This window comes from Leopardus geoffroyi, chromosome E3 (genome assembly GCF_018350155.1).
Source record: "Leopardus geoffroyi isolate Oge1 chromosome E3, O.geoffroyi_Oge1_pat1.0, whole genome shotgun sequence".
NCBI classification, from domain to species: Eukaryota; Metazoa; Chordata; class Mammalia; order Carnivora; family Felidae; genus Leopardus; species Leopardus geoffroyi.
In genome coordinates this window covers 40,769,943-40,793,550 of record NC_059340.1, presented here as the reverse complement: position 1 = coordinate 40,793,550, position 23,608 = coordinate 40,769,943, and the positions used below count along the sequence as shown (strand labels likewise).

The 23,608-nt window shown below is 59.5% G+C and overlaps 4 protein-coding genes and 1 long non-coding RNA gene across 22 annotated transcripts in view; 2 read left to right on the top strand and 3 right to left on the bottom strand.

Annotated features, from left to right (window-relative positions):
* BAIAP3 (BAI1 associated protein 3) overlaps nucleotides 1-5,637 on the top strand; it is a 14,258-nt gene extending 8,621 nt beyond the window's left edge. For 2 of the 6 annotated variants that reach the window (XM_045461775.1, XM_045461773.1), the window contains 17 exons: nucleotides 309-433; nucleotides 539-629; nucleotides 791-847; nucleotides 934-1,031; nucleotides 1,134-1,185; nucleotides 1,275-1,405; nucleotides 1,649-1,772; nucleotides 1,854-1,997; nucleotides 2,108-2,200; nucleotides 2,307-2,498; nucleotides 2,581-2,649; nucleotides 2,726-2,989; nucleotides 3,334-3,405; nucleotides 3,494-3,788; nucleotides 3,880-4,003; nucleotides 4,095-4,300; nucleotides 4,375-5,637. In XM_045461775.1, the coding sequence (XP_045317731.1) occupies nucleotides 309-433; nucleotides 539-629; nucleotides 791-847; nucleotides 934-1,031; nucleotides 1,134-1,185; nucleotides 1,275-1,405; nucleotides 1,649-1,772; nucleotides 1,854-1,997; nucleotides 2,108-2,200; nucleotides 2,307-2,498; nucleotides 2,581-2,649; nucleotides 2,726-2,989; nucleotides 3,334-3,405; nucleotides 3,494-3,788; nucleotides 3,880-4,003; nucleotides 4,095-4,300; nucleotides 4,375-4,478 (2,241 nt within the window). In that variant the 3' untranslated portion in view covers nucleotides 4,479-5,637. The remainder of the gene's footprint in view (nucleotides 1-308; nucleotides 434-538; nucleotides 630-790; nucleotides 848-933; nucleotides 1,032-1,133; nucleotides 1,186-1,274; nucleotides 1,406-1,648; nucleotides 1,773-1,853; nucleotides 1,998-2,107; nucleotides 2,201-2,306; nucleotides 2,499-2,580; nucleotides 2,650-2,725; nucleotides 2,990-3,333; nucleotides 3,406-3,493; nucleotides 3,789-3,879; nucleotides 4,004-4,094; nucleotides 4,301-4,374) is intronic. The other 4 variants (XM_045461777.1, XM_045461771.1, XM_045461772.1 and 1 more) reach the window with 4 other exon arrangements.
* On the bottom strand, nucleotides 5,440-7,867 carry TSR3 (TSR3 ribosome maturation factor). Of its 2 annotated transcripts, none has more exons than XM_045461790.1 (6): nucleotides 7,661-7,867; nucleotides 7,340-7,559; nucleotides 6,842-7,035; nucleotides 6,297-6,473; nucleotides 6,087-6,150; nucleotides 5,440-5,812 (listed from the first exon to the last, which is right to left on the bottom strand). In XM_045461790.1, exons 1-6 carry the CDS (start codon nucleotides 7,770-7,772, stop codon nucleotides 5,635-5,637), a joined length of 945 nt encoding a protein of 314 aa, XP_045317746.1. In that variant the 5' UTR covers nucleotides 7,773-7,867; the 3' UTR covers nucleotides 5,440-5,634. The 2 variants fall into 2 exon arrangements, with proteins under 2 accessions (XP_045317746.1, XP_045317747.1); XM_045461791.1 differs by having other exon boundaries at nucleotides 7,361-7,559; nucleotides 7,661-7,853.
* GNPTG (N-acetylglucosamine-1-phosphate transferase subunit gamma) lies at nucleotides 7,865-21,578 on the top strand. 2 transcript variants are annotated; one of them, XM_045461793.1, is made up of 11 exons: nucleotides 7,865-7,977; nucleotides 8,064-8,121; nucleotides 8,213-8,280; nucleotides 19,985-20,039; nucleotides 20,105-20,188; nucleotides 20,301-20,394; nucleotides 20,471-20,585; nucleotides 20,679-20,761; nucleotides 20,841-20,969; nucleotides 21,055-21,132; nucleotides 21,211-21,578. In XM_045461793.1, the coding sequence occupies exons 1-11, from the start codon at nucleotides 7,914-7,916 to the stop codon at nucleotides 21,310-21,312; spliced, it is 930 nt and encodes a 309-aa protein (XP_045317749.1). In that variant the 5' UTR covers nucleotides 7,865-7,913; the 3' UTR covers nucleotides 21,313-21,578. The 2 variants fall into 2 exon arrangements, with proteins under 2 accessions (XP_045317749.1, XP_045317748.1); XM_045461792.1 differs by having other exon boundaries at nucleotides 7,866-7,977; nucleotides 21,055-21,136; nucleotides 21,215-21,578.
* LOC123589544 lies at nucleotides 17,991-20,111 on the bottom strand. Its single transcript, XR_006708382.1, has 2 exons — nucleotides 18,926-20,111; nucleotides 17,991-18,887 (listed from the first exon to the last, which is right to left on the bottom strand). It is a non-coding gene; the product is annotated as an uncharacterized LOC123589544 (long non-coding RNA).
* Nucleotides 21,424-23,608, bottom strand: part of UNKL (unk like zinc finger) — a 37,475-nt gene continuing 35,290 nt past the window's right edge. For all 11 annotated transcript variants that reach the window (XM_045461782.1, XM_045461783.1, XM_045461789.1 and 8 more), the window contains one exon: nucleotides 21,424-23,608. In XM_045461782.1, coding sequence (XP_045317738.1) covers nucleotides 23,501-23,608 — 108 coding nt within the window. In that variant the 3' untranslated portion in view covers nucleotides 21,424-23,500.

The following is a 23,608-nucleotide window of genomic DNA, read 5'->3' as shown; positions in this document are numbered from 1 at the left end:
AAACAAACTTCATGACCCAGGATAGAGCGGGTACTGTGCAATGCTGAGACAGGGGATGTGTCCGAGTCCCAGGGGAGGGAGGTCGTGCCCTCCATCTGGGCGAGGGACGGAGGGAGTGGGTGCTCGAAGCTGGGTAGGGGGAGCGGGGGGGGGGGGCGCCAAGGCCCTGAGGCCGTGGGGACTGTGGTGGCTGAGTTTGGAGAAACCAGGCCCACGGATGGCCCAAGGAGGCCCTTGCAGACTGGCCGCCCCTCCCCACCCCGTGGGGAGGGCAGTGGGGGTCAGCTCCGACGGGCCGGTGCCCCCAGGAGGAGAGCCTGGCTGACAGCTTCCATGCCTTCTCCGAGTTTGGGCTGCGGCTGCTGCGTCAGCTTCGAGACTTCTTCCCCGCCACCAACAGCACCGCCGTCTACCGTCTGGAGCTGCTGCTCAAGTGGGTGTCGCCCGGGTCCTGGCCGGGGGTGGGGGCGTGGGGGGTCGGTGGGGGTGGGTAGGGAGCTGGGTGGGGCAGCGCACAGTCAGCCGGCGGCCCCTCCAGGTGTCTCAGCAAGATGCAGATTTTCCAGCCTTCCTTTGAGGTGTGCTCCTTCCGGACAGAACTAAACGCGGACATCTCTGCTGCTCTGAAGGTGTGTCTCGTAGCGAATCTGTGCCCGGTGCCCGCCCCTCGCGGCCCACACGGGGGTGCCCAGCTGCGCCCACCCCCGGCTCCCGGCCTGCTCCGCCATGCTCCAGGGCCCTTTTAACCTCCCCCCAACTCACCACCCCGTGTTGGTGGCTTGTCTTGCAGAGAGGCAACCGTGAGTGGTATGACAGGCTCCTGAACACCAAGAGTCCTCGAGAGCAGGTGCCGCGGGGGAGGGGAGCAGAGGGGGGGCGGGGCGGCAAGTAGGTGCGGGCCAGAAGGTCAGTGTGAACCGGGCTTCCTCGCAGTCGGGGCCGCAGCGCCTCGCCGGGCTGGTCGAGCTGGCGGACGCCGTCTACGAGGATCTGCAGTCCTGCTACGGCATCTACGCCAGCCTCTTCCACAGGTGGGGCCCAGGGCTCTGCCCGCCGTCCCTGCCCCCGGCCCCTCAGGGATGCCGCCAGGCCGGTGGCGGGGCAAGCAGGTGTGTGACATTTGTTCCCTGCAGCATCACCGACATCGACTTCTTCACACTCACTTTCCGGCAGCTGGAGCGTCTGGTGAGGAGGGGCTGTGGGGAGAAGCCCCCGGGCTGGGAAGGGGCCCGCTTTCCCCGTTGCTGGTGGCTTGAATGCGTCCTCCTGAGTAGGTGGCCGAGGAGGCCTGGGTGCTGACGGAGGAGCTGAGCCCCAAGATGACCCTCGAGGTGGCCTCAGGGCTCTTCGAACTGTACGTGACCCTGGCGGACATCCAGCGTTTCTGGAGCAGCATCCCCGGCCGGTGGGTGCCCTGCCCCAACCTGTCCCCTTCCCCCCGCCTGCCCTGTCTGCCTCCTCCCACTGTTGGCCTCCCAGACCTGCACCCACTCCCACCTGTCCCGCGGCCTCCTCCAGGAGGCCTCTGGGACAGCCCGAGGGCCCTCGGAGGCAGGCTCTCCCGGGTGTCCCCTTGGGCCGGGACCCTGGGACGTGCTGGCTCCAGGTGTCGGAGTCCGGGCGAGCTCCCACTGGCCTCCTGCCACAGCGACAGCCGCTCCCTCGCCCTGGCTGGCATCCATGGCCCGTTCCTGCCCGCTGTGAAGCTTTGGCTGCAGGTGCTGCGGGACCAGGTCAGGTGGAGGCTGCAGGGAGCCGTGGATGTGGACACGGTGAGTAGGCGCCCGGGCCTGAGGGTGCTGGGCTCAACCAGGGCCCCCCCTTGCCACCCAGGCCTCCTCCTGCCTTCCTAGCTGGAGCCCATGGACGCCTCCTCCAAGCACAGCAGTTCTGCGGCCACAGCTAGTCTCTGCTTCAGTCACATCCAGGAGCTGTGGGCCCGCCTGGCATGGCCGGACCCTGCCCAGGCCGAGGCCCTGGGCACCCAGCTCAGCCAGGTGTGTTGGCTGTGCGTTGGGGAGCGTGGTCTGGGAGGAGATGGGTCTGGGAGGGCCGCGGGCCCAGGGGACACAGCCCGCAGCTCCTGAGCCCTCGTCTCCCACCGTAGGACCTGTGTGCGGCCACCCTCTTCTACACTGAGCTGCTGCGGAAGAAGGTGGACGCTCAGCCGGGGGCCGCGGGCGAGGCAGTGAGCGAGCCAGTGAGCGGCCTGGCGGGCCGGGGGCGGGGGCGGGGCCGGGCCGGGGCGGGGCGGGGCCACCACCGGGCTGCCGACCCCTCCCCCCCGACGTGGGCCGCCTCCCCAGCTCTGTGTGGTTCTCAACAACGTGGAGCTCCTGCGCAAGGCTGCCGGGCAGACGCTGCGGGGTCTGGCGTGGCCGGAGGTGACCTCGGGGCCCGAGGGGGTGCTCCCGCGCCCTCTGCTCGGCTGTGCACAGGCCCTGGACGAAGACCTGCAGCAGGAGGTCCACACCGTGACGGCGCACCTGACCTCCAAGGTGGGCGGGCGGGCGGGCGGGCGGGCAGAGGACCCGGCCGCCCCCTCACTGCCACTCGGTGCTGAGCTCTGCCGTCCCTCAGATGGTGGCTGACATCAGGAAGTACGTGCAGCACATCAGCCTGTCGCCCGACTCCATCCAGAACGATGAAGTGAGGGCCTGGGCACCGAGGGGAGCGTGCGCGGGGTGGGGCCCGGGCAGTGTGGCACTGAGGATGCTGCCCGCAGGCCGTGGCCCCGCTCATGAAGTACTTGGATGAGAAGCTGGCCCTGCTGAATACCTCCCTGGTGAAGGAGAACCTTAGCAGGTACAGCTTGGGGCGGTTGGGCCGGGGCGGGGCCTGGGGTCCCTTCACGGGCACGGGCACGGAGTGTCCCTGCAGGGTGCTGGAGGCCCTCTGGGAGCTGCTCCTGCAGGCCATCCTTCGGGCACTGGGGGCAAACCTCGACGTCTCTGCTGATTTCTACGGCCGCTTCCACTTTACGCTGGAGGTAGGTGGAGGGGCCTCCCTGCTGGGGCTCCCAGGCCCTTGTCCGGGGCACCCGGCCATGTGCCCTCGGCCGGGAGGCCTGGCCTTCCCAGCCCGGACCGCTCCCCTGGCACTCCCACCAGACCAGTGCCTCCTCCCTGCCGGCCGCCTGTGTGAGCAGCACCTGGGCCACCTGCCAAGACCGTTGTCGGGCCCCTCCCCCGCCCCGGTTTGCGCTAGGTGTGACAAGTGGCTCTGCCCCGGGGCTCCCAGGCGCCCTGGTGCTGCTCAGGGCTCCGCCTGGCACCGCCGCTAGCCCCAGCACGACCCGTGCCCCACATCCCTCCCACTTCGCCCTGCCCCCAGGCCCTGGTGAGTTTTTTCCACGCGGAGGGCCAGGGTCTGCCCCTGGAGAGCCTGAAAGACGGAAGCTACAAGGTGAGTCTGGCCCCGGGGCCTCGGGCGGCGGGAGAGGGGGGCGCGGCGCCGGGGGGGGCCCACGGTCAGCAGCCCCTCGGCTCCGCAGAGGCTGGAGGAGGAGCTGCGCCTGCATCAGTGCTCCACCCGCGAGTGCATCGAGCAGTACTACCTGGACAAGCTCAAGCAGGTAGCGAGGGGCCGTGTGCGCACGCGCAGTGTGGGCACGCGGCCCCGCCCCCGAACCCCTGCGCCGCGGTCACTGGCGCAAGCCCTTCCGCAGAGGTCCCTGGAGCAGAAGCGGTTCGGACGCCTGAGCGTGCGCTGTCACTACGAGGCAGCGGAGCAGCGGCTGGTGGTGGAGGTGCTGCACGCCGCGGACCTGCCGCCGCTGGACGCCAACGGTGAGGGGCGGGGCCGGGGCCAGCGGAGGGGGGGAGGGGGCGGGGCCGCTGGGGGCGGTGCTCACGGGCCGCACGCGCCTGTGCCCCCCAGGCCTGAGTGACCCGTTTGTGATCGTGGAGCTGGGCCCGCCACACCTCTTCCCGCTGGTCCGCAGCCAGAGGACCCAGGTGAAGAACCGGACGCTGCACCCCGTGTACGACGAGCTCTTCTACTTGTGAGTGTTCCCCCCCCCCCCCCCCCCGCCCGCGACCCCCGTCCCCTCCCGGACAGGGGGCAGAGCTCCAGGGACTGCCCTTCGCCCGCAGCTCTGTGCCGGCAGAGGCGTGCCGCCGCCGCGGTGCCTGCGTGCTGTTTACCGTCATGGACCACGACTGGCTGTCCACCAACGACTTCGCGGGGGAGGCAGCCCTCGGCCTGGGCAGCGTCGGTGGCATAGCACGACCTCAGGTGGGAGGGAGCGCGAGGGCCAGGCAGCCCGTCACCTTGCATCTGCGCCGGCCCAGGGCCCAGGGTGAGTGAGGGTCCGGGGGTGGCGGGTTCGACGGCCGCCGCGGTCTCATGCCGGCCCCACCCTCCCGCCTGTAGTGAAGTCGGCACTGAGGATGCTGGAGGGCCGCACCAACAAGGAGGCGCAGGAATTTGTCAAGAGACTCAAGGAGCTGGAGAAGTGCATGGAAGCGGACCCCTGAGCTCCCGCCCGGCGCCCCCCCCCCCCCAGTCCTGCCCCGCATCGGCTTTGTGCAGTGGAGCTCATGCTCCCCCGTGTGGTGTGCGTGCTGCCCCGGCCGTGTTTGTGTGGTGTGTACCGTGAACCCCTTGCGTCCAGTGAGCAGCCCCCACCCTGGATCTGGGGGTAACTCGCGGGGCCTGGACACCCGGCAAGCTTCTCTATCTGCAACCTTAGCTTGTGCAGCCCGCGCAGGGTTCCCGGAGGGGTGGCTCTGCTCCCCAGGAGACATCAGGCTACGTCTGGAGGCGTTTTCGGTGGTCACGGCTACTACTGAAGGAGGTGGCACGGAACCCATGGCGAGACCAAGGACGCTGCTGAAGTCCTGCGGTAAACGTGACAGCGCCCTCCGCCCAGCAAGGAACAGCCCGCCCCAAACGTTACCAGTGCCACAGCCCTTCTCAGAGGAAGCACGATCTTCGCTTTGTGGGGTGGGGAGTGTGGCAGGGCCTCACAGGCCAACAAGAGGGATGGCCCAGGTTTGAGTCTGGACAACCCCAGCTGTGGTGGGAAACCGCTCCCAGGTGTCCTGGTGGAGGGACAAAGTGAGCGTCTGGGACCCTTCACCCTCACCCGAGGGCACACACAGAGGTTTGCTAAGCAGCGCCCGGGTCTCCAATCCCCACCTGGCTCCTAGGCCTGGGGGAGGGTGCCCCCACATCACTGTGAGGCCGGGCCCTCACGCAAGATCGACCAGTCAGGGTGAGGGGACCCATGTCGGCCACTCAGCTGTGCAGTTACTGTCCCTCCGTGTGCGCACACGCGTGCCCATGCAAGATGGGCCCCAAGCCCGGCACCCCACCGTCCAGCGGCCCAGACCCTTCCCATCCGACCCTTCCCATCCGACTCGGCCTCGCTGGAGACTGAGAGTCCCCTCCCCCCCATCCCCAGGGCAAGTGCAAAGAAACAGGCTCACACCGGGGTCTCCTGGCTTGCAGCTTCACTGGGAGGGCTCGAAGGCCCCAGAGCACAGCTGTGTCAGAACCGCGGGGACACAGTCCAGGGCCACTCGGTGTTGAGGGCCGAGGCTGCCAGCCTGTCTGTATCCCCACAAGTCCTGCCGCTCCCTCTCGAGTTTCTTATTGCTCCGCCTCAAAAAATATACGTGTCTGCAACCTTTAGTCTCTCTGCCGTTTCTTGATTCCTTTCCAAACCTGGGCAGGGGCCCTGGCCTCTGCCCCTTGCTTCTGAGAACCCTCTTCAGGGCAGCCACTGTCGTCTCCTCCGTCCTCGGCATCAGGCCCACGCTCCACAGGCTCGTCTTCGCTGTCGCTGTCACTGCTGTCTGTAAGCAGCCTGGAAGGGAGAGGCGCGTTCACTAAAGGCACCATCCCCAGCACGCTCACTCACAGAAGCCCCAGCTGAGAACGGATTCTCCTATTCCCTGTGTTCTCAATACCAGCACCTCTCCAGTGGGGCGGCCACGGTCCTTGACCACAGTCACAAAATCATCGTGCTGTTGTTTGGGGATCCCCCTCCCCCCACCCCCCCACCATCCACAGGAGGGGCCGAGGCCAGAGGAGAGCCCTGGGTCTGACCTGTCCCCATACTGGGAAGCCCAAGGACCTACCGGGTGCCAGCCAGCGGCCTGTTGGGGTTTGCAAACTCTCGCCCAGAGTCCACATCGAAAGGATCTGAACAGAGGAAGCAAGTAAGAAAAACACCCACATGTGACCTCGCCCCCGCCCCCCCCCCCCCCCCCAGCTTCTCAAAAAGAGGCTGCATGCCTGGAGGAGGATTAGCACCCAGCCAGGGGGCCTGTGTCCATGCCAGGGCTCACCGATTTCCTCCTCCCCGGGGTGCTCCTTGGCGCAGGCCAGGAACTCCTGCTCCGCCTGCAACACCTCCTCTGGGCCGCTGCAGGCCGCATACTTGTCCAGGAGCTGGCGGTTCAGGTCTAGGAAGCCCTTGCCCCATTTGAACTTCCGCAGCAAGATGACAGCGAGGTCGGAGAAGCCTGATGGTGAGGACACAGAAAACACAAGGATGTTGACAATCCCTCTCCCATCCCAAGTGTGCTCCCAGCACCCTCAAGGCTGTCCCAAGATCTCACACTCCGTCCCACGGTCCGGACGGCCTGCTCACCCGCCTCCGCCATCCACTAAGGCCCTCTTCCCAAGTCTCGTGGGGCCGCCTGTCTGAGCCTCTACCGGGACCCTAAATTCTCTGAGGACAAGTGGAGGGGTGACAAAGGTGGGATTGAAATCCTAGCCTGTCCACCGTGACCACCCCACGGGCCCTCCCGTCCCTCCCGGGACGTGCCAGCAGAAAACACACTGCCGGGAGCCTAGCCAGACTTCCAGGCTAGCGGGCTCCGGCGCTCACCGAGGATGCAGAAAGTCGCGGCAAAAGCCTCCACGCAAGACAGTTTGCAGGGTCGGCCGTAGTTCACGGGGTTGGCTGCTACCAGGTGGGGCAGCAGCCGCAAGTGGCCCCCCCGCATCTTCCCAAACGGTGTCTCATCCAGTCGGGCCCAGGAGCAGTCGATGACCGCGACCCCACACCGTGCCACCAGCTGTCTGTCAGAAGCAGAGGAGGGCTAGGTTCCGGGGGCCCGCACCACGGTGGAGTCCTGAAAACTGACTTCGCTAGAGATACAAGAACATCATTCCCCGGCCCCGAAACAGCCCCAACGGTGTGTGTTCCCGGGGTAGGCTCCTTTATTCACTCCACAAACGTTTACTGAGGTTCTACTATGTCCTGCATTAGGGATGGGGGTGGGGGGCGCAAACTAGACAGGTAGAAAAGCCCAGAAAGGAATGGTGCGCCAGGGCCGGGGGCTTACTGAGACTCCCGCCCACGCCCCTGACCCCCCGCTCCTACCTGTCCGCGGGGGACACGTACTGGGAGCCCACGGGGCTGAGCACCACGCCGCCGAACCTGTGGCCCAGGCGCAGGCAGCGCACCAGGCCCAGGCGGGCCAGCTTGCGGCCCGTGCAGCGCCGGGGGTCGCAGTGGCCCAGCTCCCACATGGCCAGCGGGCACGGCAGCCGCGCCGGCCCCGAAATGCCCTCGTCCTCGGCCGCCTCTGGCTCCACGGACGCTGCACCGGAGCAGAGAAGGGTACCGAGCCTCAGGCGCAGCTCCGAGGGCCCGCCCCGGGCCTGCGACCCCCGGCCCATTCCCCGATCGCGCCCCACTCACCGCGCAGCGCGGCGCCCACCTCCTCCGCGAAGGCCTCCAGGGAGCGGCCCGCGGGGCGCCGAGCGCGGCCGCCTTCGGCCACCGGCCCGCGCGCTGCCCTCCTGCGGCCCATGGCGGGGAGCAGCCGGGGGTCCCCGACACTCGGGCGCACGCCTCCTCTGCGGCCCACCTGCGCAGGCGCCGGGCACCACTTCCGGCGCGGCGGCGCCCACGTGACCTAACGGCGCCCACGTGACGGCGCGCGCGGCGGGCGATGGCGGCGAGGTCGGGGGGCTTCCTGCTGCTGCTGCTGCTGCTGCTGGGGCTCGCGGCGCGCGGTTAGTGTCCCTGCGCCCCGGGGCCCCTCCCGTGCGTCCCCCGCCGGCGTCGCCCGGCCGCCTCCTCACCGCCCCGTTCCCCGCAGGGCCCGCTGCCGCCGCTGCCGCCAAGATGAAGGTGGTGGAGGAGCCCAACTCGTTCGGGTGAGCGGCCCCGCGGGGCGCGGCGGGGCGCGGCGGGGCGCGGCGGGGCCGCCCGGAGCCCGGTGCCCCCTGACCCTGCCGCTCCCCCCAGGCTCAACAACCCGTTCCTGCCCCAGACCAGTCGCCTCCAGCCCAAGAGGGATCCTTCCCCGCTGTCTGGTGAGTGCGGGACCCTGGATGCGGGGGCGGCGGGGCAGGGAGCCGGGAGCCGGCGTGGGTTCCCGACCCGGGGGCAGACGGGCAGCCTGGGAGGCCCGTGCCTTGGTTTGTCAGCCTTTCAGAGCTTGAGGGCGCGATGCAATTCCAGAACGTTCTAGGACGAGTTAAGTCGCTACGCCTTTAGTCCTTTTTGATTCCGTCTGTGGAGGTGATCTCCGTGAACAGTTGGGTACAGACGTGTTTCATGCTCACGTTCATGAGCACACAAGTAAAAGCGTGCACTAATTTGCTTTCGTGATTTTTTTCTCTTTTTTTAAGACTTATTTTCTGTCTTTTTCTGTTAAACTAATAACGACACAGGTTTGCTCATTTGCTGTTGTCGCTCACTGTGTGTCTTGGAACTTTTTAAGAGGGTGAACATAGGTCTTCGCCCTTTTCGCTTGATACTTAGTGGTTTATAGGATGGCTCTGCGTGCCTTTGTTGCCAGGTGTTTGGTTTTCTGGCCATTAGAAACTTTCCTTCTGCGGATCGCCTCTTCCTACCCCGTGTGAGTGGTTTCCTAAGGTCCCGTACCACAAGTGGAGTTGCTGGCTCGTTCAGTGAGAAATACAAGCAGGAAACATCTAGTTTTTTGTTTTTTAACTGCACAGTACTCTGTGTTAGGGTCTGTGCTGGGAACGCAGCAATGAGCAAAAAACACAGCTTGTCCTCCTGGGGTTGACGGTCTAACGGGCTGTGCGCGCGCCAGTAAGCTACGAGGTAGGTGAAGTGTAGGGTGGTTGATGGTGGGAAATGCTCCAAAGGTATGAAAGCAGGAAAGAGCCAGCGAGCAAGCAGGCAGGCGCGCGCGCGCGCGCGTGCGCGCGGCGTCTGGGGCAAGTGTTGTTTTGAGGGTCGCCGTTTTAATTGTTATGTAAATTCTACACCCAGCGCGGGGCACAGAGGGGACCCTGAGTTGGAGAGTACTGCTCTATGGACTGAGCCCCCAGCCCGGCGCCCTTGGGGATTCCCCTTTTAAATAGGGGGACAGGAAAAGGCTGAGAAGCGACATTGGGTCGGAGGCTGAAGGCGAAAAGTAAGGGGTGGGGATATCTGGGGAGGAGGCGGCAGCCAAAGGAGTGGCCAGGTAGAGGCCTTGAGCGCGAGGCCAGAGGGATGGGGGGTGGGGGGGGAGGGATGAGATCCGAGAGGGACAGATGTGAGCTTTGACCCTAAACAAATGTATCCTGTTTGTTATGAAAAGTGTGGAAAAGAGAAACGGGGTGGCGAACGCCACGTCTCAGCGCGGCAGTAAGCGTTTGCCTCGCCTTTCCTTGTTTTCCTGTGGCCATTCTGAAGAAAGGGAACTTGCGTTTTGTCGCACCATTTGAAACTATCAGGACACGTTATCCCTGGGTAGTTCCAGTCTGGATCGGACCTCCCATCCCCCCAAATTAGCGGTAATTCCATAACGTGAGCAGGTCACATGCACGTTCTCCAGTTGTCTACAGCTGTCCCGCCCTCCCGACGCCAGGATCAGTCCAGGGCCGCACGTGCATTTAGGTAATCAGGTGTCTTTAGTGTTGATCTGGAACAGATCCCTTTACCCTCCACTCCCTTTTTTTTTTTTAATTTTTTTTTTTCAACGTTTTTATTTATTTTTGGGACAGAGAGAGACAGAGCATGAACGGGGGAGGGGCAGAGACAGAGGGAGACACAGAATCGGAAACAGGCTCCAGGCTCCGAGCCATCAGCCCAGAGCCCGATGCGGGGCTCGAACTCACGGACCGCGAGATCGTGACCTGGCTGAAGTCGGACGCTTAACCGACTGCGCCACCCAGGCGCCCCCCTCCACTCCCTTTTAAAAGGCAGGCTTTTATGACCGGGGCCCAGCCAGCTGTCTTCCAGAACGACCTCCCAGGTTTGTCTGGGTCACGTCGCATAGCTTGCTGTCCTTCCTCAGGTACGCGCTCGAAGTGGGGACGGAGGCTCGGAAGCTTGATTGCATCCGGTGGTTGGGTTAAGCGGTTTGGGATGGATACGCCTCAGGGGGGCAGTGGCCTGTGTGGCACCACACTGGAGGGCCGAGCTTGACCGCAGCGGATTGCTGCGGGGTCTGCCAACTGCCCAGACTGGCTTCTGCCCGCCGGCCGCCAGCTGTCCTTGGGCTCCGAGCGCCTGCCTGTCCAGTGGTTTCACGGTCTGCCCTGAGGGAGGAGGGTGTGCACCCATTTTCTGCCTCTATCCTGTCCCTGCCTCCGCCAGCCGATGGCACCTGACAAAGAGGGGCGTTCCTTTTCCCCCCTTTTCTTGTTTGTTTCTCTTTTCTTTTTGAGTATCATCGTTGGCTCAGATTGAAACCGTATTTCTGGAGCTATAGTTGACACATTCACTTTGATGAAGTGGGGCAGTTGACCACATCCATGCCATCACGGCCCCAGACGAGGTAGAGAACGGTTCTCTCCCCCAGAAGATTCCTGTGGGTTTCTTTCCAAATCCTCCTCCCCGTCACTTTCTGGTTTCCGTCCCTGTCGAGGAGGGTCATCTGGGCTTGGACTCCAGCTGAATGGAGTTCTGGAGCACTTGCTCGCCTGTCTCGTGTCTTTCCGGACTCGTGTTTCTGGGATTCCTCTGTGTTGTTGTGCCATCACTGTTTTCTTTTTGCTGAGTATATACAGACACTGAGATTCGGGGCGCCTGGGGGGCTCAGGCCGTTGACCGTCCCACTCTTGGTTCTGGTTCAGGTCATGATCTCACGGTTTGCGGATTCAAGCCCCACATGGGCTCTGTGCTGACAACACGTAGCCCGCTTGGGATTCTCTCTTCCTCCCTCTGCCCCTCCCCTACTTGAGTGCACACACGCGCACTCTTTTTCAAAATAAATAAATGTTAAAAAAAAAAAAAAGCTAATATTTACTCATAGGCTGATCGATAAGGTGTTTGGTTTTTTTAACTTTTTAAAATCTTATTTTTGAGAGAGAGAGTGAGACGGAGCATGAGTGGGGAGGGACAGAGAGAGGGGGAGACACAGAATCCGAAGCAGGCTCCAGTCTCTGAGCTGTCGGCACGGAGCCTGATGCGGGGCTTGAACGCACAGACTGTGAGATCATGACCTAAGCCGAAGTCGGACGCTTAGCCGACTGAGCCACCCAGGTGCCCCGCTGAGGGGTCCCTTCTGTTCTGAAATTGTATCTTAAACCGAAGAGTTATGGCCTACGGAGCCATATGCTTATATAAAAGTCCCAGAGAATATTTGGCGTGTTGGGATTATACAGTTCAAATAGCTTGTTAGAAAATATCTCAGAGCCTAGCTTTGTGTAATCAGGACAGAACTCTCCATTTTTACCCCTTATCCCCACCTAAATGTGCGTCTTTTACTCTGATGCAAGCAGGCTGCCCAGAATGAGGCGTCCAGAGACGCTGCTTTATGGAAGGGGAGTGAAGGGTTCGGGGCGTCACAGATACGGACACCCGCCCCGAGCAGCTTGGGGAGAGCACCCAGCTGTCTCAGCAAGAGCTAATTCTGCTAATTAAGCTTCCTTTTGAAAAACCACGAGTGTTACCACCGAAACCTTTAATGTGAGAACCTTGAAATTTTTTTTTAAAGCTTAGTTATTTTGAGAGAGAGCGCACGTGTGTGAGGGGTGGGGGCAGAGAGCGAGCGGGGGGGAGAGAATCCCACGCAGGCTCTGCACTGTCCGCGTAGAGCCCGACACGGGGCTTGAACCCACAGACCGGTGAGATCATGCCCCGAGCCGACATCAAGAGCCGGACGCCCAGCTGACTGAGCCGCCCAGGAGCCTCAGTCGGAATGTTTTTTAAATAACGTAGCGAAATGATTTTCCTTAAGCAGATGAAAGCCAGAATTCAGGAGGTTAGCGACCTGGAGGAGGGCAAGGGGCCTCCGGTAGAGATGGGCCCTTTCGTCAAGTCTGGCGTGCAGGCTGGAAAGTGAGAGTTAACAGGATCACAGCAGTTACCCCGCACTTCCAGTCGCTTGCTGAGTTGTTAAAAACCAGTGCTCTGAGCACATATGATGCATGTAAACGAAAATGGTTCCAGTGAAGCACACGGCAAATAAAGTTGAAAAAATTCAGTGAAAAACTGTCCTTTCAGCCTGACAATAGTAAATTTCTTTCAGCACTTAAATATTTTTTTTAAAGTTTATTTTGAGGGAAAAGAGAGTGTGTGAGTGAGGGAGAGAATCCCAAGCAGGTTCCATGCTGTCAGTGAAGAGCCTGATGTGGGGCTTGATCCCGTGAACTGTGCGATCTTGACCTGAGCCAAAATCAAGAGTCAGATGCTCAACCGACTGAGCCACCCAGGGGCCCTTTAAGTTTCATTTTTTTTTTTTTTTAACGTTTATTTATTTTTGAGACAGAGACAGAGCATGAGCGGGGGGAGGACCAGAGAGAGAGGGAGACACAGAATCCGAAGCAGGCTCCAGGCTCCGAGCTGTCAGCACAGAGCCTGACGCGGGGTTCGAACTCACAGTGTGTGAGATCATGACCTGAGCCGAAGTCGGACGCCCAACTGACTGAGCCACCCAGACGCCCTTTAAGTTTCATTTTTTATCTGTAACGTTTATTTATTTTTGAGACAGAGAGCATGAATGGGGGGAGGGCCAGAGAGAGAGGGAGACACAGAATCCAAAGCAGGCTCCAGGCTCTGAGCCATCAGCACAGAGCCCGACACGGGGCTTGAACTCAAGAACCACGAGATCATGGCCCGAGCCGAAGTCGGACGCTCAACCGACTGAGTCACCCAGGCGCCCGTTAAGTTTCGTTTTTAAAACAAAGTAGATGAGAGGACCCCTTAATAACAATGTAAGTTTTCCATATAGAGGAATATTCCTAACTTGATTTTTAAAACCCACGCTGTTATGTTTTGTTGTGTTTTTCCCCCAAAAGCCACGTGTGGGCTTGCTGCTTCCCCGCCACTGACGCCTGCAGTCTGGGGAGTTGGAAGGTCAGGGTTGTCTTGTCCACAGTTGTCTAGTTGCACACCAGAGCAGAGCCTTCACGTTTCCGTGACTTCCCGGCTGTGTCGCGCTCATCAGCAGCTCAGATGCAGGCTCTGCTCAGGACAAGATGGCACCAGTGAGCCCCTCCCTGGTTCTTCTCGCTTAGTTTTGTCAAGCGCACGGTTTTTCTTCGGGTGTCGGGAGTTGAAGGGCTGAGCCTAAAGCACTTAGCATACAGGTCTCACCGGCCACCGGCCACCCGTCCTAAGCGGAGGCTCCCGTCCCTGTGGGCACGCGGCCCTCTCGGTGAAGCAGCTCCGGGCTTCTCCTCCGCCTATGGGTGCTGGCTCATCCCCTGCCGTCAGGGAGACTGGGGAGGGCCTGCCCGGGCTCGGCCACCACAGTGGTGCCACTGGGCCCGCCCTGAGGCAGAAGCTGCACGATCACGTGCACCCCACGCCTGCTTCTGCATGCTCCCCAAAGCCTTCCGGAGACACTGAGGGCTCGGTGTCCTGCTGGCTGGTGTGGCTCCCGCTGTCGCCCAGAGTTCCCGCTCTGTTCTCCGGCACACCTAGGATGGTGTCAGAAGTCTCACGTGGGGTTATTACTGTGGACTCAAGAAACCTCATGTTCTTAAACTGAGCTGGCCCTCCCGGTTGCACACAGTTGGGTTCATCTGGTTTTAGCTGCAGGGACGTAGGTCATCCTTGTAACTTTGAACGTGCAGACGTTCACATGGCTCACGTGCAGCCTGCCTCGTCCTCTTACCTTGTGCTCCCTGGGGGAGGGGGGGCATTCGTTGGTCCTTATTTATTTATTTATTTATTTTCAACGTTTATTTATTTTTGGGACAGAGAGAGACAGAGCATGAACGGGGGAGGGGCAGAGAGAGAGGGAGACACAGAATCAGAAACAGGCTCCAGGCCCTGAGCCATCAGCCCAGAGCCCGACGCGGGGCTCGAACTCCCGGACCGCGAGATCGTGACCTGGCTGAAGTCGGACGCTTAACTGACTGCACCACCCAGGCGCCCCTCGTTGGTCCTTTTTAAGTGGAGGTGTAATGGGTCTGCAACACGGTGGTAGTTCCGGGCGTACAGGACGGGAGTTGGTATTTGTACCCGGTGCAGAGTGATGGCCGTAGCAAGTGTAATTAACAGCCGTCACCTTTCGTAGCTGCGCATCGCTTTTTCTTGTGATGTGGACTGTTGGTGTCTACTCTCTCAGCAGTTTTCAGAGAGGAAACGTGGTCGGGTTCCAGTCCCTGAGCCTTACTTACACTGGAAGTGTGTTCCGTTTGACCCCCTCACCCATTCGGTCCTCTGGCGGCCCCCGGTCTGTTCTCTGGATCTTACGTCTGGTGGCTTATTTTTTAGATTCCACGTGTGACATCCGGTATCTGTGTTTCTCTGATGTCACTTAGCATAGGGCTCTCGAGGCCCACGCACTTCGCGGATGGCAGGATTCCCTCGTCCGTGGCTGAGCGCCGTTCGGCTGTGTGCACACCGCCTCTTTATCCCTCCACCGGGCACGGTCACCTAGGTGCTTCCGTGTCTCGGCCGCTGAACTCAGGCTGCAGTGAGCACAGGGCTCAGGCGTCTCCTTGAGACGGTGAGATGGTTTTCTGTTCACTGTTGAGTCGCAGGAGCTCTTTGTATTTTGGGTTTTGAAGCCCTCATCAGAGAGGTGGTCTGCAGATACGTTTGCCCGTCCAGGAGCTTGCCTTTTCATCTTGTTTGGTCTCTCTCTGTGCGGAAACTTTCCAGTTTTACATAGTCCCACTTGTCAGTGTTTGCTTTTGTGGCCACATCCAGAAGTTCATCACCAAGGCCGCTGTCCGGGAGCTTCCCGCCCGTTCTCCTCCAGGAGCTTCATGGTTTCAGGTCTCACATTCACGTCTTTAATACGTTTTGAGTTAATTTGTGCGTATGGTGTAAGGTAGGGGTCCGGTGTCCCCCGCCATTTATTGAACAGACCGTCCTGTCCCCACTGGAGATTCTCGGCTCCTTCTCGTGAGTCAATTGACCGTATGTGTGTGTTTATTTCTGGGCTCTCTGTTCCATTCATCTCCGTGTCTGTTCTTATGTCGATACTATACTGGGTTTTTTTTTTTTTTTTTCCGGTTTATTCATTTATTTTTTAAGTCATCTGTACACCCATCATGGGGCTTGAACTTACAACCCTGGGATCAAGAGTCGCCTACTCTTCTGACTCAGCCAGCTGGGCGCCCCTAGACCGTTTGGATTCTGTTTATGATTCCGCATTCTGATACTTCTTTTTCCAAGCATAGTAAGAATTCTCTTTTTCATTGTGGCAAAATATACATAAAATTTCTTATTTTAACCAGTCCCTACAGTGCAGGGACATGAAGCACATTCACGTTGTTGTGCGCACCACCATCTGTCTCCAGAAACGTCTCATCTTCTGGAACTGAAACTACTTAAAGGCCACGCCCCTGTTCCCCTGCCCCAGCCCCAACACCACCTTCTACGTCTGTCTGAATTTGCTCTAGATAGCTGCTGTGGTCTGGATGTGTCCCCCCCCACATTTGTACCTTGATGCCTGAACCCCCAAACTGATGGTATTAAGAGGTGCTTACGTCACAAGGGTGGAGCCCTCGACAGCGGGACCTGCACCCTCTTCCCTTCCCAAGGGAGGCGCCAGACCTTTCCAGCCGCTTCCACCACGTGGGGGACGTCAGAGGTGCCTCCCCCTGTCCCCGTGAACCAGAACTTGACCGTGCTGGTGCCCTATCTGTACTTCCAGCCTCCGGAACTGTGAAAAATTAGTTTAGAACTCACCCCGGGTGTGGTCTTTTGTTAGAGGCACTCGCACGGACTAAGGACCTCACGTAAGTGGAGTCCTGTGTTGGCCTTTTTGTGACCGGCGTGGCTCACTCAGCGTAGGTCTCCAAGGTTCGTCTCTGTTTTAACAGGTGTCAGGATGAACTTGTGAAGGCTGAATAATACTCCATCGTACGTATAGATTTTATTTTTTTAATTTTTATTTCTTAATGTTTATTTTTGAGAGAGACAGAGACAGAATGCGAGTGGGTTAGGGGGAGAGGGAGACACAGAAGCAGAAGCAGGCTCCAGGCTCCGAGCTGTGAGCACAGAGCCTGACGTGGGGCTCCAACTCACCAGCTGTGAGATCATGACCTGAGCCAAAGTCGGACGCTCAACCGACTGACCCACCCAGGCGCCCCTTAATGTTTATTTTTAATGTTTGTTTATTTTTGAGATAGAGTACGTGTGTGAGAGGGGCAGAGAGAGAATCCCAAGAAGGGTCCATGCTGTCAGCACAAACCCTGATCGATCCCACAAACCATGAGATCGTGACCTGAGCTGAAGTCAAGAGTCGGGTGCTCAACAGGCTGCCCCCCCCCAGCCAGGCGCCCCGAGTTATTTTTGTGTACGGTGTAGAGTAAGGGTCCAGCGTCATCCTTGTGTGCGTGCAAGTTTCCCAGCACCATTTACGGAGAAGACGGTCTTTTCCCTGCTGAATGGTCTTGGCACCCACATCATGTCATATGGATGTATGTTCAAGACTTTATTCACGAGATGTCTTCTGTCCTGTCGCTGCACCTGTCTGTCTTTAAGCCAGGGTCGCACTGTTCTCATGTGTAGTCTTGCAGTAAGTTTTGAAATAAGGAATTTTTTCAACTGTTCTTTTTCAAGATAGTTTTGGCTGTTTGGAGTTGAGATTCTGTTTTAATTTTAGGATGGGTTTTACTATTTGTGTAAAAAAAAAAAAAAAAGTTCCTGGGATTTTGATATGGATTGCCCTCAATTAGGTCATTTAGGAGAGTATTCACATTTTAACATTAAATCGTCCTATCCATGGACACAGGGTTCTCTCTCCATTTATTCCATTTATTTACATGCTTAATTTTTTAGGTGCTATCTTGTAGTTTTCTCTGTACAAGTATTTTGCCTCTTCGGTTTATTCCAAATTAGATGTATTTTTTGGTACCGTTATAAATGGAATCGTCGTCTTAAATTTCCTTTTTGGGTTGTTGTCAGTGTAGAAAAACACACATCGTTCTTCAGTGTCAACTTTGTATCTTGCCCCTTTGCCCACAGATTTTTGTGGACTCTAGGGTTTGCTTTTCTTTCTTTTCCCTTTTTGTTTATTTTGGGGAGGAAGGAGGCGTGCAGAGTGTCCCAAGCAGGTTCCTTGCTGTCAGCACAAAGCCTGACGCAGGGCTCGGTCCCACAAACCGTGAGATCGTGACCTGAGCTGAAATCAAGGGTCAGACACATCCGACTGAGTGGCCCAGGAGTCCCCACTAGGGTTTTCTACATACGCGATCATGTCGTCTGCTAACGTGGCCACGTAGTTCTTTCTTCCTTTCCAGTTTGGATGCCTTGTCTTTCTCGCCTGATCGCTGTGGTAGAACTTGAGTGCGGCGTCGACGGCGAAGAGCGCCCGAAGGGAGGAGGAACGCGCTGGGTGTTGCCCACGTTCCGTCTGAGGTCAGCCGTGGGGTCTGCCCATACGGCTTCTGCGTTGGTGGCAGTTTGCTTCGTTTCCTTGGTTGTGGAGGCTTCGTTTCATGAAAGAGGCTTGAATTTTGTCAGGTGCTTTTTCTGCAACAGTCGCGTGGCCGTGGGGTCCCCCCTGGGTCTGGAGTGGATCGTGTTGTTACCGTGATTGTTGTATTTTGAACCACCCTCACGTTCTAGGAATCAACCCCACTTGGTGACGACGTAGGAACCTTTCAATGCGTTGTTGCCGTCAGTCTGCTAGTGTTTCGTGGAGGTTTTTTCACACTCCTGTTCGGAGTGGATATTGGACCGTGGTTTCCTTGTGACTTGTTGACTTTGGGTTCGGGGTGACGCTGGCCCCACACCGTGAAGCAGCGTGTGGTCCGCTCTTCCGTGGCTTGGGGACCCTTGAGAAGGACTGATAAATGGTGCGTTCCTAGGAACTGCCTGTTTCGCATAGCTGACCGATCGGTTGGCGGCCGGCTCGTTCAGTATTCCGGTAGCCGTCTTTCAGCCAAACTGGCAGCTTCCCCACGTTCCTGCCTGGTTTTAGGGGTTTCAGCGCTCGTGTGTGTGTTCTAGTCAGTCTAGCGAAACACTTGGGATCTTGGGGAGCTTTTTAAAGAAGCAGTGTTGGCTTTTACTGCTTTTCATTTTCTTTCTTCTGCCAGCTTTGTGTCTCGTGTGCTCGTTTTAGTGCTGAGAGTGTGAGAGCTAGGTCACCGGCGTGAGCGCGTACTTGAACGTGCTGGAGACGCCCGGCCCCCTCTCCGCACCTGGGCTCTGAGCCTCCTGCTCTCCTTGTCTCGAGTATTTCCTGATTTCCCTGAGTGTAATTACTCTGGATCTGTGCATTTCCTGCTTCTGCTGTTGATTTCTGGTTTCCGTTGTGATCAGAAAGTGGCGTTTTAGTCCTTTTAGGTTTATTCAGAACAGAACACCCGTTGTCTCTCCTGACCGTTTGTGGCATACGGTCGCTCTGGTGGCAGTGTGACCGCCCCGGCCCTCTTTCTCCGGACTTTTACAGCTAACAGGAGCCTCTCTGAGGGGTCTCCTCCCCTTGGCCGGCCTGTGCCTTTTGACCAGATGGATAGTTAATTCCTTCACTTGGACGTGTTGATAAGAAGGACTCCCAGGAAACAGAGTGTGTATTTCGTCCCTCGTTTCCTCCCTTGTGACGCTTCTTTCCCTCTGTGTCACTCTGGGGGTTCATAACACCAGGTTATTCAGATCTGATTGCAGTTTCTCGTCAGTTTGAGTCACGAACAAAATCAGTGTCCCCCCCCCCCCCCCAGCTCTGCCGTCCGTCCCACGCTCACCTCCTCAAGACGCCGGGGACCCACCAGCAAAGACGTGTGATGGTTTTGTGATGCACCTTCCACATTCGATAGACTGACAAGGTCGGGACGGCAAGCATCCCGGCTCTGTGCCGCAGCCGTGACTTCGCCTTCACCGTTCCAAGGGGAGGGCACCCTGTGGGGACCAGGTCCCCTCTGCCGTCCCCCGTCCGCCTGGCCGGTGGGTTGACGGCCGCGTCCTTCACTGCGCCGCCTTCCAGGCTGCAGGCTGGGTCCCCCGACGGGCCTCAGTTCTCGTCGCCCTTGGGTGTCTGCCGAGGGTCTGCGCCTGTCCTCCTTGGAGTTCCCCTCTTCTGTCACACTGGGGACTTTCTTCTGGTCCTCCCAGACGCTCGGCCCATCCGAGCCCTCCCGTGGGGGCCCCCATGCTGCGACCTCGCCCCACGGCCCGGCTCTTCCGTCTGCCGGAGTGGCATCGAGCCCTCGTCTCTGCCGTCTGCCCCAGCGTTCCTTCCCGCTGTCCCCTGTTCTTGTGTCTGCCTAGGTCCCAGTTCTTCTAGTACATTTAGAAGCCTTTACTCCCAGAGAGCCGTATGGGCTTCTGCTGGGACCGCTCTGGCACCGTTCCCCTCGATGAGGCCCTGTGTCCCCGGGTAGGGATTTGTTGCGACCCCGGCTCCGTGCCGAGGCTCCTCGTCGATGACCCGTGAGCGCGCGGTTGCTTTCGCCCGTCTTCCTTTCCCCGTGTCCCCACGCTTCTTGGGGCCCCGTTGTCCCCCGGCCGCCTCCCGTCCCCGGCTCCAGGAAGTCTCAGTGCCCACCTTTCCGCCCGAGCGCGGAGGCCTGACGGAGGCCAGCCCGCCAGCTGCAGGGTGCCCGCTGTCGCCCTCGGAGGTCGCTTCAGTGGGCCCCGGTGCTCCTGTCCCGAGTCCCAGCCGCGGGCGCCCCCGCCGGACTCGGCTGTCGCGCTCTCTTCCAGGGCCCGCGCACCTCTTCAGGCTCTCCGGCAAGTGCTTCAGCCTGGTGGAGTCCACGTGAGTGCGGGGCGCTGCCGGCGGGGACGGGCGCCGGGACCCCCCTGACGCCCCTGTGCCCGCAGGTACAAGTACGAGCTGTGCCCCTTCCACAACGTGACGCAACACGAGCAGACCTTCCGCTGGAACGCTTACAGCGGGATCCTGGGGTGAGAGGGGCCGCCGGCTGCTCACGGGGACCCCCCCCCCCCCGCCCCCAAGAGGCGCCCCCGGCCTGCCTCACGCGCTCATCTCCCCCCCCCCCCCCCCCCCCCCCGCCAGCATCTGGCACGAGTGGGAGATCTCTAACAACACCTTCAGGGGCATGTGGATGAGGGACGGCGACTCCTGCCGCTCCCGGAGCCGGCAGAGCAAGGTGGGCCCGCGTTGGGACCCCGGGGGGAGGGGGCAGGCTCCTCGCCCCCCACCTGCCCACCAAGGCTCTCCCACAGGTGGAGCTTACCTGTGGGAAAAGCAACCGCCTGGCACACGTGTCTGAGCCCAGCACCTGCGTCTACGCGCTGACCTTCGAGACGCCTCTGGTCTGCCACCCGCACTCCCTGTTAGGTGGGCCCCAGTGGGGTGGCCGCCCCAGGGGTGCAGGGTGGGGGGGGGGGCAGAGGCACTCGGCTAAGCCCCTGTCTGTTGGGTCGCTTGCAGTGTACCCGGCCCTGCCAGCGGCCCTGCAGCACAGGTGGGACCAGGTGGAACAGGACCTGGCTGACGAGCTGATCACGTCCCAGGTGAGGTGCCAGGCGGGCACCCCCTTGCCCGGGCACAGGGTGGCCAGGAGCTGGGGGTTCCCTCTTCCACGACCCTCAGGGCTACGAGAAGTTGCTCAGGGCGCTCTTTGAGGAGGCCGGCTACTTGAAGACCCCGGAGGACAGTGACTCCGTGCGGGAAGGAGGTGCCAAGGCCCTGGCGTTCCAGACCCTGGAGAACTGCAGTGAGGTACAGACGGGGAAGGGCGCCCCAGCCCTGGGCTGGCCTCCAGCCACGAGGCCACGGCACTGCCCTTTTACCTGCTCTGTTCCAGGCACACAGGGAGCTGTGGAAGGAGGTCAGGAGACTCCGGAGCGTGCTGACACAGCATGGCATCCCCTACGCGCAGGCCTCGGGTGAGTCCTGCGGGGGTGTGGGGGCTCAGCCCACCTGCGGGACCTGCGCTGACCTCCTGCTGCTCGCTGTTCTGGCAGAAACGCCCCCCTCTGAGCACGGGGGCCCCAGGACACCCACAGACCGGACAGCGGAACAGCTCCGAGGCGACCCGGGACCACGAGGGAACACCTTGTGACCTGAGACAGGCCTCGGGGGCGGAGCCAGGCTGGCGGGGTGGGGTGGGGGGGGCTTCCTCTGCCTTCAGGGCCGGCCAGCCATCAGCATCGGCTCAAAGAGGCAGACAGAATAAAGATTCAAAGTTTTAATTAATTTCCATACTGATAAAAATAATTCCATGAATTCTGTAAACCATTGCATAAATGCTATAGTGTAAAAAAATTTAAACAAGTGTTAACTTGGAACGGTTCACTACAAGTAAATGATTATGCTTTATAAATACTACCTTCTGGGTTAAGAAAATTCATTCCAGTAACGACCTCCTCTAAATACTCAGAACAAACAGATTGAGGCTTCCATAAATTAATCCACGTGAAGTGTCCACACTGACCTGAGGTCTTCTGCCGACCCCAGTTCCAAACAGCCGGAGGCCACAACGGGCCCCGTGATGGCTAACACCGCACCCAGTGCTCCCGTCACCTGTGCGAGGGCGGGGGCCCAGCCCGTGAGGCCTGCGGGGTAGGGACGCCTCCTGCAGGAGACCAGGGCCGCCGCAGCCAAGACCCCGAGCAGAAAGGACCGGCTCAGGCAGGGCCGAGGGGCCCCGCGACGCTGCAGCCCTGCCTGGTCTGCCTGCTGTGCGGAGCCCGCCCGAGCCGCCTACGGGGAGCACGCGGGCTGTTCCCAGTTTGTCATCTGACGATGCCGAGGCTGGGGACCCACAATAAAAACGTTCTGTTTCCCATAAAAGACCAAAGGTCTGAAATGTGAAACAAGTGCATAAATATTAATAAAAATAAAGAATTTTAAACGGTGGCAACAGTAGCACAAAATATACGTCATTTCTAAGAGCTAATAAATCATCATCACTATCATTGAAAACAAAGTCGATTCACTAAAACCAAGTCGATGGTCACCTGTAGTAGTGGACTCGCTGCAGCCCGCCACGGGCCCCCTTAAAGGACAGAACTATCGCTTTGTCTTACGTTAAAAATGTTTTAAACCTCTTACTAAATATTTGGTCACTGATAATTTTTACCGAGCCATTCTGCGCTTTAAAAAATGCTATTAAAAGTCTTTGGCAAAGCCACAGTGGGCCGAGAGACACCGGCACTCACTTCCAGGCCAGAGGGGCCGTGACCTGCTCCCACCCCAGCGGCAGGTTCGGGAAAGATCTTGCAGCCATCTAGATGTGCCTCGGGGAGAGCAAAGTCTGGGCAGACCACTCACCTCTTTTGCTTCTCCCCAGATTGCTGGGAAAAATGACCCAGTGCAGACCAGAGAAGATTCTGGTCCTCACCAAAACCAGACCTGTTCTCGGGAGTGTTTTTGCCACGGCAGGGCAGCCAGGTTCTCTCTGCAACCCTGGGGTCCCCCGAGTGACCCTGGTAATACCTGGGTTACACCGCGGCCTGTGAGCCTCTCCCTTGCAGGCAGGGGTCCCCGGCGGGCGTCTGTCTGGTCGCAGGGAGGGGCATGAGCGAGTCTCTGGCCTCAGGCTGCCCGCGAAGGAGCCGGGACGCCCTCCAGCAGGCTCCAGAGGCTACGGGTGCCACCGGGTGCCGCCGAGGCACAGCTTTGTAAAACTAATGCGAAGCCTCCGCCAGCGGGCCCCCCCGCCGTGCTGCTCACTACAGGAGAGAACGGACCCGCGCGAAGGGCCTCCTTCGCTCCTTTTGCAAGGCTCAGGCACTTAGAAAAAGTGGCCACGGGTCATGGGGCAAATCAGGCGCAACGCCATTTCACGGGCCTGGAATACAAACCTCCAATTAATGTGCGCGTGCACGCCATCGAGAGCGTCCCTTTCACAAAACTAAAACCCTAGATGTGTCTTTCAGTCTCACTGCTATGAATACTATGTCTGCACTTAATTTGGAAACTATTGAGAAGTCCTAGGTGTTTCTCACTACTAGATAAACGCTCATCTCAGAAGTACTAATTTCAGAAGAGGAAATCAAAGGTCTTTACCATACCGTGAATTAACAAGAAACTGACAGGAAATGTCCTCAGCTCACAGTACACATACAAAGCTTCATGTTACCGCGTAGTAAAAAAATCACGAACCTAGGAAGCAGCTTACAGCAACTTAGAACGTCTAAATCCCCCGGTTTACAAAGTGCTGGTCAGGGTCCTGGTGCGTCAGGTCCGTGAGCCCCCGTCGTTCCGGAGCCCCGGGGGCGCCCGAGGGGCCGGTGAGGACGCGGTGGTCACCACGGGAGCGGGGGACCCTCGCAGCAGGCGCAGGGCTGCAGGGCGCCGCCGCGGGCCCGCTCCCGGCACACGGCGCACTGCTTGGCTCGAAGCTGGAGGATCAC

Coding starts and splice junctions, on each gene's coding strand:
- TSR3 (XM_045461790.1), bottom strand. CDS start 7,772: ATGGGCCGCAGGAGGGCAGCGCGCGGGCCGGTGGCCGAAGGCGGCCGC. Junction 6,474..6,841: donor CGCGACTTTCTGCATCCTCG/GTGAGCGCCGGA, acceptor CCTCACCATCAG/GCTTCTCCGACCTCGCTGTC. Junction 6,151..6,296: donor CCCCGGGGAGGAGGAAATCG/GTGAGCCCTGGC, acceptor TCCTCTGTTCAG/ATCCTTTCGATGTGGACTCT.
- GNPTG (XM_045461793.1), top strand. CDS start 7,914: ATGGCGGCGAGGTCGGGGGGCTTCCTGCTGCTGCTGCTGCTGCTGCTG. Junction 20,395..20,470: donor CCCGGAGCCGGCAGAGCAAG/GTGGGCCCGCGT, acceptor GCTCTCCCACAG/GTGGAGCTTACCTGTGGGAA. Junction 20,762..20,840: donor ACGAGCTGATCACGTCCCAG/GTGAGGTGCCAG, acceptor CACGACCCTCAG/GGCTACGAGAAGTTGCTCAG.